Here is a 12,184-nt window from a genome sequence, read left to right on the forward strand (position 1 = left end):
GGTCTGGCCAATCTACCATAAAGGCCTGATTGGTGGAGTGCTGCAACTATGGTTGTCCTTCTGGAAGGTTATCCCATCTCCACAGAGGAACTCTGGAGCTCTGTCAGAGTGACCATTGGGTTCTTGGTAACCTCCCTGACCAAGGCCCTTCTCTCCTGATTGCTCAGTTTGGCTGGGCGGCCAGCTCTTGGAAGAGTCTTGGTGGTTTCCAAACTTCTGCCACTGTGTTCTTGGGCACCTTCAATGCTGCAGAAATGTTTTGGTACCCTTCCCCAGATCTGTGCCTCGACACAATCCTGTCTCGGAGCTCTACGGACAATTACTTTGACCTCATGGCTTGGTTTTTGCTCCGACATGCACTGTCAACTGTGGGACCTTATATAGACAGGTGTGTGCCTTTTCAAATCATGTGCAATCAATTGAATTTACCACAGGTGGACTCCAATCAAGTTGTAGAAACATCTCAAGGATCATCAATGGAAACAGGATGCACCTGAGCTCAATTTCGAGTCTCATAGCAAAGGGTCTGAATACTTATGTAAATAAAGTGTTTGTTTTAGGTTTTTATACATTAGCAAAAATTTCAAAAAAACTGTTTTCGCTTTGTCATTATGGGGTATTGTGTGAAGATAGATGAGGGGGAAAAAATAATTTAATCAATTTTTGAATAAGGCTGTAACGTAACAAAATGTGGAAAAAGTCAAGTGGTCTGAATACTTTCCGAATGCACTGTATACACACACAAGTCATGCAACACAAGCCTGGATAGACAGAACAGGAGATGAATGGGTGATGGAAAATGATTGATGTATATGAATGACCACCCTGATGAGCTCTTATCAAATGGGCGATGACAAAACAAAGTATGAGAGTGATTTCCTTTCAAGTGTAATCTAATTAAATCTAATCCAATGTTAATGGCAAATACATATTTTATTGCATAATCAATGATAACGGACATGCGTGGCGTGAACACAAAACACGTCTTTATATATGGCGTTTATGATTTGACATGTTAAGTTACAGTATGAGACATGTTAACAATTGTGAGATGGTGAAAACTTAAAGGTCTACATTTTTCATAGAGGTCTAAAGGCTGAAACACTAAAAGGCAAATGGACAAAAAGTTTAAGGAATAACGAATCATGTTTAGTTTTAAACCCCTTTTATTTTATCAGTGGTAAAAGTCATCAAAATCTGTAGGCTCAGTGTCCGTGCCTATTTGAGATTGTGTTTTTGTGCAGCTTAATCACAAAATAAAATAATTTAAAATAAAGATAAAATCAACATTAAAACAAATGTATATGGTCCTCTCCTGGTAATACAATTAAAACAAAAAAGTAAAATCTTGTTGTAGTGTACCATATGAACAACAAACCATTTTTATTAAGACGCAAAAAACTTTAAGAAGTGCATGAGTCCATGCTCACACAACTGCATTTTCCAAAAGGTTCCACCCTGGTCCTCATTTCCTTGCATGTACTGAAATTGGCCAATGAAAGTCCAATGCTCATGTGTTGAAGAGAAAGAGACGCATCGAGAAATTCAGCAGTTTCTGATAAAGTATTTACATTTTTTACATTTTTGTCATTGAGCAGACGCTCTTATCCAGAGCGACTTACAGGAGCAATTAGGGTTAAGTGCCTTGCTCAAGGTCACATCAACAGATTTTATTCCCTAGTCGGCTCAGCGATTCGAACCAGTGACCTTTAGGTTACTGGCCCAACACTCTTAACCGCTAGGTTACCTGCCACCCAGTATCTATTTAAGAAAACATTTCAACGCAGTAAAGCGCAATAAAAGAAAGTAAGACAGCCCTGTCACTTCCACTCAATCTGTTGTGGGAGAGTGGTTAAGGTACATGTTCCTCATTATCAGCCCTTAATTACTAAATTACAAAACGTGTCTATATCAAAATGAGTTTAGGATTTGATAAAGAAGTTAAACAATGGCGTAGAAAATATTTGAGGCTGTCTACTCACCCAAAGACAATTACATTGTTTCGATAAGACATTAGCAACTGCATTTTTGTTCATTTCTTTACTAAAAAGGAAAATACTTAAAAGGAAATAAAATACGTACCAAGTTATAACGTTTAAAAAAAAATCTGCGATAGATTAAGAAACTTGCTATACATTGTTTTAAATGTACACCATCTGAGCTGCCAAAAAGTATAAAAGTATCAATATTCACAAATGACTATACAATAATCCTTAAATCAGTAGGTCAAAAACACTCCTCGGTTTTAAGTATACCCAAATTTTCTACAATAAAAATTCACCCTGTGTTCTAAAAAATAAAAATAGAACAAATATATATATATCATATTTATGAAGATGTCAACAATATTTAATATACTAAAGACTTACAGTAGTGCAACTACCTATTGTCCATTTTCTTTTAAATGTAGAAATAAATCTTTAAAAAGCACTATATTTAAAAAATATCTTTGAAAAGGACCACACCTGTGCAGATTATTGCTATGTTAAAAAATATAGCACAACAGTTTGAAAAGAAGGCACATGGGCCCTGGTAGTATGAGCCAGATACCATGGTGGGTATTGGAGATTAAGTAAGGTACTGGACAAGAGGATCACAGCAGAGTCCCAGGGTTGAGCCACAGGAGAGATAGGTAGGCCGCAGAGGGGGTAGGAGAACATGGTGAAAGACACAGGAGATCAGAATGTTTCTGAGGTAGAAGTCACACAGACGTGGTGACTGTAGCGTTATTGACCTCGTTTTTGTTGGAATCCAGGGCTTTGGCAGCGTTCAGGTCTTTGCGGAGGTTCTCCACCGCTTTCTTCATAGTCTTCAGCTCGCCTGGGTGAGGAGTGGCCTGTCGCATCAGCCTTCCCTGTGGGGAGGAGACAGAGGGACAGTGAAGAGACAAATAGAGAGACGGACAGATTCTACAACAGGTCTCTCATTATGCCGTGCATTACAGTGCATTCGGAAAGTATTCAGACCCCTTCCTCCCCATTTTGTAACGTTACAGCCTTATTCTAAAATGGATTAAATAAAAAAAATATTTAATCAATTTTAGAATAAAGCTGTAACGTAACAAAATGTGGAAACAGTCAAGGGGTCAATACTTTCCGAAGGCACTGTATATAATATGTTACATAGAGTACATAGATAAATACACTATGTAAATGCCCTCAAAAAAGCCTCAATTTGTCAGGGCATGGACTACAAGGTGTCGAAAGCATTCCACAGGGATGCTGGCCCATGTTGACTAATGCTTCCCACAGTTGTGTCAAGTTAGCTGGATGCAGACCTTTCTTGATACACATGGGAAACTGTTGAGCGTGAAAAACCCAGCAGCATTGCAGTTCTTGACACAAACCGGCGCACCTGGCACCTTCTACCATATCCCGTACAAAGGCACTTAAATATTTTGTCTTGCCCATTCACCTTTTGAATGGCACACATACACAAGTCATGTCTCAAGGCTTAAAAATCATTATTTAACCTGTCTCCTCACCTTCATCTACACTGATTGAAGTGGATTTAACAAGTGACATCAATAAGGAATAATAGCCTTCACCTGGATTCACCAGGTCAGTCTGTAATAATAATAACAATAATAATAATAAATAATATTGGGTGGTCCCGGGGATCGAACCCACTACCCTGGCGTTACAAGCGCCATGCTCTACCAATTGAGCTACAGAGGACCACAAGGTGTATGTAAACTTCCGACTTCAACTGTATGCTTGTGAGAGGATATTAATAATTTACATTTTAAGCAATAATTGGCTTTTCAAAATGACGCTTAAATGCATGCATGAAATGTAAGACCTATGTGAAAACTACCACATCCGGACAAGGTTGACCACAGTCTATGTCATGGAAAGAGCAGCTGTTCTTAATGTTTTGTATACTTGGACATAATTCAAAAGATCTGAAAGATTAAACCTAGTTTTCAACCAGTTAAGGGACTCAACGATGATCATGGCTTTATATTAGTTGAACATTAATTCAAGCGGCATCTCTATTCTTTCTTTGTTTAGTGATTGGCGCCGCGCCAGTTTTGACTTTTCAAACAACCATTGTGAGTGGTGACAGTTTTGATTTTTCAAACGACCCTTGTGACAGTTGTGACGTTTCAAACAACCTCAGTCTTTTCCACCCCATCGCCTCCTGTCATTCCCTTTCACATGCTCCTCTCTCCACACACTTATCGTCCTTCATCTCACCTTTTCATCATCCTCATCATCGTTATCATCCAGGAAGTGGATGGCACTGATCCTCTTCATGGCCTTGTCGTCCCAGGTGTCATCCACCATGTCATTCACCAGGCTCTCCAGAGCACCGCAGCGAGCCAGGTTGTCTAAGCCTAAAACAGGATACATTACATACAGTTGAAGTCGGAAGTTTACATACACTTAGGTTGGAATCATTAAAACTCGTTTTTCAACCACACCACACATTTCTTGTTAACAAACTATACTTTTGGCAAGTCGGTTAGGACATCTACAGTGAGGGAAAAAAGTATTTTATCCCCTGCTGATTTTGTACGTTTGCCCACTGACAAAGAAATGATCAGTCTATAATTTTAATGGTAGGTTTATTTGAACAGTGAGACAGAATAACAACAAAAAAATCCAGAAAAACGCATGTCAAAAATGTTATAAATTGATTTGCATTTTAATGAGGGAAATAAGTATTTGACCCCTCTGCAAAACATGACTTAGTACTTGGTGGCAAAACCCTTGTTGGCAATCACAGAGGTCAGACGTTTCTTGTAGTTGGCCACCAGGTTTGCACACATCTCAGGAGGGATTTTGTCCCACTCCTCTTTGCAGATCTTCTCCAAGTCATTCTCTACTATTATCCTGACATTTCACATTCTTAAAATAAAGTGGTGATCCTAACTGACCTAAGACAGGGAATATTTACTAGGATTAAATGTCAGGAATTGTGAAAAACTGAGTTTAAATGTATTTGGCTAAGGTGTATGTCAATTTCCGACTTCAACTGTATGCTTGTGAGAGGATATTAATCATTTACATTTTAAGCAATAATTGGCTTTTCAAAATGACGTGCACCATGAAATGTAAGACCTATGTGAAAACTACCACATTCGGACAATGTAGGCCTTAATTCAACAGATTAAAATGTATACGTTTGGTATGACATGTTTGCTCCTCTCATTCTGCGTATACGTTTGGTATGACGTGTTTGCTCCTCTCATTCTGCGTATACGTTTGGTATGACGTGTTTGCTCCTCTCATTCTGCGTATACGTTTGGTATGACGTGTTTGCTCCTCTCATTCTGCGTATACGTTTGGTATGACGTGTTTGCTCCTCTCATTCTGCGTATACGTTTGGTATGACGTGTTTGCTCCTCTCATTCTGCGTATACGTTTGGTATGACGTGGTTTGCACCTCTCATTCTGCGTATACGTTTGGTATGACGCGTTTGCTCCTCTCATTCTGCGTATCGTTTGGTATGACGCGTTTGCTCCTCTCATTCTGGCGTATACGTTTGGTATGACGTGTTTGCTCCTCTCATTCTGCGTATACGTTTGGTATGACGTGTTTGCTCCTCTCATTCTGCGTATACGTTTGGTATGACGTGTTTGCTCCTCTCATTCTGCGTATACGTTTGGTATGACGTGTTTGCACCTCTCATTCTGCGTATACGTTTGGTATGACGTGTTTGCACCTCTCATTCTGCGTATACGTTTGGTATGACGTGTTTGCTCCTCTCATTCTGCGTATACGTTTGGTATGACGTGTTTGCTCCTCTCATTCTGCGTATACGTTTGGTATGACGTGTTTGCTCCTCTCATTCTGCGTATACGTTTGGTATGACGTGTTTGCTCCTCTCATTCTGCGTATACGTTTGGTATGACGTGTTTGCTCCTCTCATTCTGCGTATACGTTTGGTATGACGTGTTTGCACCTCTCATTCTGCGTATACGTTTGGTATGACGTGTTTGCTCCTCTCATTCTGCGTATACGTTTGGTATGACGTGTTTGCACCTCTCATTCTGCGTATACGTTTGGTATGACGTGTTTGCACCTCTCATTCTGCGTATACGTTTGGTATGACGTGTTTGCTCCTCTCATTCTGCGTATACGTTTGGTATGACGTGTTTGCTCCTCTCATTCTGCGTATACGTTTGGTATGACGTGTTTGCTCCTCTCATTCTGCGTATACGTTTGGTATGACGTGTTTGCTCCTCTCATTCTGCGTATACGTTTGGTATGACGTGTTTGCTCCTCTCATTCTGCGTATACGTTTGGTATGACGTGTTTGCACCTCTCATTCTGCGTATACGTTTGGTATGACGTGTTTGCTCCTCTCATTCTGCGTATACGTTTGGTATGACGTGTTTGCACCTCTCATTCTGCGTATACGTTTGGTATGACGTGTTTGCTCCTCTCATTCTGCGTATACGTTTGGTATGACGTGTTTGCTCCTCTCATTCTGCGTATACGTTTGGTATGACGTGTTTGCACCTCTCATTCTGCGTATACGTTTGGTATGACGTGTTTGCTCCTCTCATTCTGCGTATACGTTTGGTATGACGTGTTTGCACCTCTCATTCTGCGTATACATTTGGTATGACGTGTTTGCTCCTCTCATTCTGCGTATACGTTTGGTATGACGTGTTTGCACCTCTCATTCTGCGTATACGTTTGGTATGACGTGTTTGCTCCTCTCATTCTGCGTATACGTTTGGTATGACGTGTTTGCTCCTCTCATTCTGCGTATACGTTTGGTATGACGTGTTTGCACCTCTCATTCTGCGTATACGTTTGGTATGACGTGTTTGCTCCTCTCATTCTGCGTATACGTTTGGTATGACGTGTTTGCACCTCTCATTCTGCAACCCCCCATGACACAGTGCTGAGAGTTTGTGCAGCTTGTGACACAATGCTCATAAATGAGAGCTTGGAACCGGGTAGATCACAGTTTCAAATCCCAGCTTAGTCACAAGCTTACAGCTAAACAATCTCCACCCCCGCCCCCCGCTCACAGACTTGACCTTCACAGTCTTAGATCCTCATCTGCTGCTCAGCAAGTGAACGAGGGTTACAGAAATGAACATAAACATTTTGTCCTCTCATTCCGAGAGAAATCAGAGATTACTAAAGGGGGAAGGTCATAACAAGGAGCACACGCTGTAATTAAATGAATCAGATCAGAAAGATGACATATGGGTGCTGCAACCAGGTTGTGGAGATTGCAAAAAAATAATCACAATCAACAATTGGATCAGGCCTAGATTATTCCAGGACTCAGCTGAGTGAGTGAGCAAGCCTCTCCTCACTTCACCCAGCAAGCTTTTAATGGCTGCAGGCCAGTCAGGGGCTAAGCTTCTTTAGTTGTCCAATCCACTGGAGTAAAAGGGGGGGCAGCGTATGCCAAGAACCAGAACGGTTACAGGTCAGCTCTGCTACCCGACCCTAGCCCGATGGGCCCCGACATTATACATTAGGTTAGGGCCAGTTGGGGCCGTTTTTTTTATCAATAACTAGGGTTCGGGAAGGGCTCGGGTATCAATAAATTGATTAACATTTTGAAGCTGAGCCATTTGCTCATGCTCTGCTGCGCAGTACATATCATGATGTCAGAAGTGCTTCAACCTCGTCAAATATAAGACCAGAACATTGTTCGAGTCCACGGGAGAGATTATTTTAGCGAAAATAATAATGTTTTATGAGTTGTCTGAGTTTACAGTGATGAAAAGTAGCTAGTTTACAGCTAACTGCTCTGTCTCGTCATTGAACAGAACAGCAAGAAGGGGCGTTGCTATGGATACTCACACATGCAGAGCCATGCACAGAGCGCATGCAGCACGAGCAGCGCAGGGATACTAACGGAGGAAGTTATTTCTGATTTCGGCCAGCGCAGAGGCAATCGAGCCTGGGTAGGGTAGGGCCTGAACGTTGCGGGCATGGGTAGGGTAGGGCCTGAACGTTGTGGGCATGGGTAGGGTAGGGCCTGAATGTTGTGGGCATGGGTAGGGTAGGGCCTGAACGTTGTGGGCATGGGTAGGGTAGGGCCTGAACGTTGTGGGCATGGGTAGGGTATGGCCTGAACGTTGCGGGCATGGGTAGGGTAGGGCATGAACGTTGCGGGCATGGGTAGGCCTTAAAATTCTCCCATGCAGGGCTCTAGTTATAGGTTCTGTGATCCCAGCTGGCCCCTCTTAATCTAAATCAATACAGCGATGGATCAGAGACGCAGGGATGCAGGACACTGTGTGCTCCTCCGTGCAGATCATGTGATAACATGATCAAAACCACGAGGCACTTAGAGAGAATCTAATGCTTGTAGGAGTCGCCGGCGTCACAATAGTTGAAGCTCAATGTTCAATTCAAATCTCCTTACCATCATATCTAAGCCAATATGACACCAATGTCTATGACAATTTGCAAATCACCTTGATTGGAGCCGTCCGGCCATTACGAGAACCACATACCCGATTTTTAACATAGTCGTGAGCATAAAAGAAAAGAAAAGATGTTCCGACCTAGCACAATATCTAGGTATCGGATAAGAACGAGACTACAGCGTCCATAAAGTGACCATTAGACTTGCCACCTTTCGGAATTAATAAGAAGTTTATAGGGACAACAGTTTTGATTAAATGTATAATTTATCGCCCCCACGTGCCAATAGAGAACCAACGATGTGCTACATTTATGTAGTATTTATGACATTGCTAATATATTTTTCAGCCGAAGCTCAGAGTTCTAACACCGGGGTCGAGCAACTTGGTTGTTCAGCAACAACACAGCTGCTGCACCAGGCTGCCAGTCATAAGTCTATAGCTGTGTTCGAAAACCCATACCAACATACTGTATACTACATACTTAACGAGTATACAGTGGGGGAAAAAAGTATTTAGTCAGCCACCAATTGTGCAAGTTCTCCCACTTAAAAAGATGAGAGAGGCCTGTAATTTTCATCATAGGTACACGTCAACTATGACAGACAAAATGAGAGAAAAAAATTCCAGAAAATCACATTGTAGGATTTTTTATGAATTTATTTGCAAATTATGGTGGAAAATAAGTATTTGGTCACCTACAAACAAGCAAGATTTCTGGCTCTCACAGACCTGTAACTTCTTCTTTAAGAGGCTCCTCTGTCCTCCACTCGTTACCTGTATTAATGGCACCTGTTTGAACTTGTTATCAGTATAAAAGACACCTGTCCACAACCTCAAACAGTCACACTCCAAACTCCACAATGGCCAAGACCAAAGAGCTGTCAAAGGACACCAGAAACAAAATTGTAGACCTGCACCAGGCTGGGAAGACTGAATCTGCAATAGGTAAGCAGCTTGGTTTGAAGAAATCAACTGTGGGAGCAATTATTAGGAAATGGAAGACATACAAGACCACGGATAATCTCCCTCGATCTGGGGCTCCACGCAAGATCTCACCCCGTGGGGTCAAAATGATCACAAGAACGGTGAGCAAAAATCCCAGAACCACACGGGGGGACCTAGTGAATGACCTGCAGAGAGCTGGGACCAAAGTAACAAAGCCTACCATCAGTAACACACTACACCGCCAGGGACTCAAATCCTACAGTGCCAGACGTGTCCCCCTGCTTAAGCCAGTACATGTCCAGGCCCGTCTGAAGTTTACTAGAGTGCATTTGGATGATCCAGAAGAGGATTGGGAGAATGTCATATGGTCAGATGAAACCAAAATAGAACTTTTTGGTAAAAACTCAACTCGTCGTGTTTGGAGGACAAAGAATGCTGAGTTGCATCCAAAGAACACCATACCTACTGTGAAGCATGGGGGTGGAAACATCATGCTTTGGGGCTGTTTTTCTGCAAAGGGACCAGGACGACTGATCCGTGTAAAGGAAAGAATGAATGGGGCCATGTATCGTGAGATTTTGAGTGAAAACCTCCTTCCAGCAGCAAGGGCATTGAAGATGAAACGTGGCTGGGTCTTTCAGCATGACAATGATCCCAAACACACCGCCCGGGCAACGAAGGAGTGGCTTCGTAGAAGCATTTCAAGGTCCTGGAGTGGCCTAGCCAGTCTCCAGATCTCAACCCCATAGAAAATCTTTGGAGGGAGTTGAAAGTCTGTGTTGCCCAGCGACAGCCCCAAAACATCACTGCTCTAGAGGAGATCTGCATAGAGGAATGGGCCAAAATACCAGCAACAGTGTGTGAAAACCTTGTGAAGACTTACAGAAAACGTTTGACCTGTGTCATTGCCAACAAAGGGTATATAACAAAGTATTGAGAAACTTTTGTTATTGACCAAATACTTATTTTCCACCATAATTTGCAAATAAATTCATTAAAAATCCTACAATGTGATTTTCTGGATTTTTTTTTCTCATTTTGTCTGTCATAGTTGACGTGTACCTATGATGAAAATTACAGGCCTCTCTCATCTTTTTAAGTGGAAGAACTTGCACAATTGGTGGCTGACTAAATACTTTTTTTCCCCACTGTATACTACAAGATCATTTTAGTATACTGTAAACAAATGGTATCCTTTCAGTTGAGTGTACTAGCGCGTCGCCTGTCTAAAGGAAGTTGATGCTGTTGCTATGCAACTTCTTGCTAGATGGTTAGCATATCAAATGACTAGCTAGATGTGTTACAACTTCATTAACAATGTCCATTGACAAGGAACAACAACTATGCCACTTAGCTAAGCATGACGTGAATAATCAAGTCAATAAACGTTGGGTAGTTGTTAGATAGCATATAGTTAATAAACTGTCAAGTTCGATGTATTAGTAGCCAACTAACGTTAGGTAGCTAGCTAACATACCGGTACATACAAGTAACTGCTGTGATGATAATGTGACTCCTTTCAGGAAACTAGGTGTATGTCGCGCATCACAACTTCACAAGCAGTTGAACGTAAACTTATTTTTTTTAATCAAAATGTTTTTTTTGGCAGAAAAGCCTTCTGGAACATGTGAACTTTCATTTGCCTTAATAACAGACGTATGACATCTGTAAATACAAATAAAATGGTTAAAATTACAAGCCTAGTTGGTTTAGCCACGGAAAAAGACAGGAATCTTCCCGCTAGCCATGATCGGCTGAGTTAATGAGTGGGCTGGACATGCCGAGAGATGAGTTCAGATTGGTCTGCCTTGTAGCACACTTCTGTCTATAACATGAGCTGGTCAGTATGTGTAGGTAATCCTTTCTAATGCAGCTTTTTTGAAAGATATCACGTAGTAGAACTGCAAAAGTGTTCCTCTCGAGTTTTGAAATCAGTGGAATGCCCGGTGGAATTAGAGAATGATAGCTAAGGAGACTGAGAAAATTATGGCGTTTGATTGCAAATATGCAGAGAGTCGAAAAGAGAACACACAGAAGGCTGTTGTATAAAACACCCATCTCCGGATTACATCTTCAAACTAAGGGCGACCAGGGCATCCGTGACAGAGAGGGAGAAGCATCCATCCATGTATAAGGGTAAGATAGTCTAGCTAGCTCCAATTTCAGATATTATACGTTTCTAATTTATTCAGAAAGTCAAGTTAAAGTGTACTGTTAGCTAGATAGCTAACATTAGTTGTCTGGCTCACTAGCTAACGTTACGTGTATGATCTGTGTAGTAATATTATTCGTATCTCAGAGCCATTTGCATTGCTAGTTATAGCTAGCTAGCTAACTTTAGGCAAACATTGAACCTGGTTGGTTAGCTACCTGCAGATTCATGCAGGGTAGTAACGTTAGGAGTAGTGATTATGGTTAATTGTTTAGCTAGCTAGCTACATGTCTAAACAAAAGACTCTACTATGCAAGTAACCATTTCACTACACTTTCTGTATCCTGTGCATGTGACAAAAAAACGGATTTTATTTGATATAGTATGTGTTAACCAGAGACGGTAATGTGAAGAACATGACCTGCACCAAAGTCTAATTAGGATATAACGTTAGGCCAACGAGACAGTGTCCAAGTTCTAAAATTCTCTGGTAGAATGCCCTGCTTTTATTTCGTCACACTCACAACCGTAAGCTATTTTCTGTAATTGCCTCACCATTAACTTGTAAATAATGATCTTGTTGTGAGTTTATTTTCCTGTAATAATGAAGAAAAATAAGCTAAAGTGAAGACGTTGTCAGCTATATGATATGGTCATTATTTGAACTGGCTAGCCAGCTAACTTAACATTAGCTAGCTAGCTAACAAGCTAGAAACTAACCAAAACATTGTTT

At 41.3% G+C, this 12,184-nt stretch overlaps 1 protein-coding gene across 1 annotated transcript in view; it reads right to left on the reverse strand.

The window, feature by feature from the left end:
- Positions 1 to 1,148: 1,148 nt before the first annotated feature.
- Positions 1,149 to 12,184, reverse strand: part of lrrc1 (leucine rich repeat containing 1) — a 48,596-nt gene continuing 37,560 nt past the window's right edge. The window contains exons 13-14 of the mRNA XM_041858244.1: positions 4,200 to 4,339; positions 1,149 to 2,854 (exon numbers count right to left, since the gene is read on the reverse strand). Coding sequence (XP_041714178.1) covers positions 2,702 to 2,854; positions 4,200 to 4,339 — 293 coding nt within the window. The 3' untranslated portion in view covers positions 1,149 to 2,701. The remainder of the gene's footprint in view (positions 2,855 to 4,199; positions 4,340 to 12,184) is intronic.

This window comes from Coregonus clupeaformis, chromosome 31, assembly GCF_020615455.1.
Source record: "Coregonus clupeaformis isolate EN_2021a chromosome 31, ASM2061545v1, whole genome shotgun sequence".
NCBI lineage: Eukaryota > Metazoa > Chordata > Actinopteri > Salmoniformes > Salmonidae > Coregonus > Coregonus clupeaformis.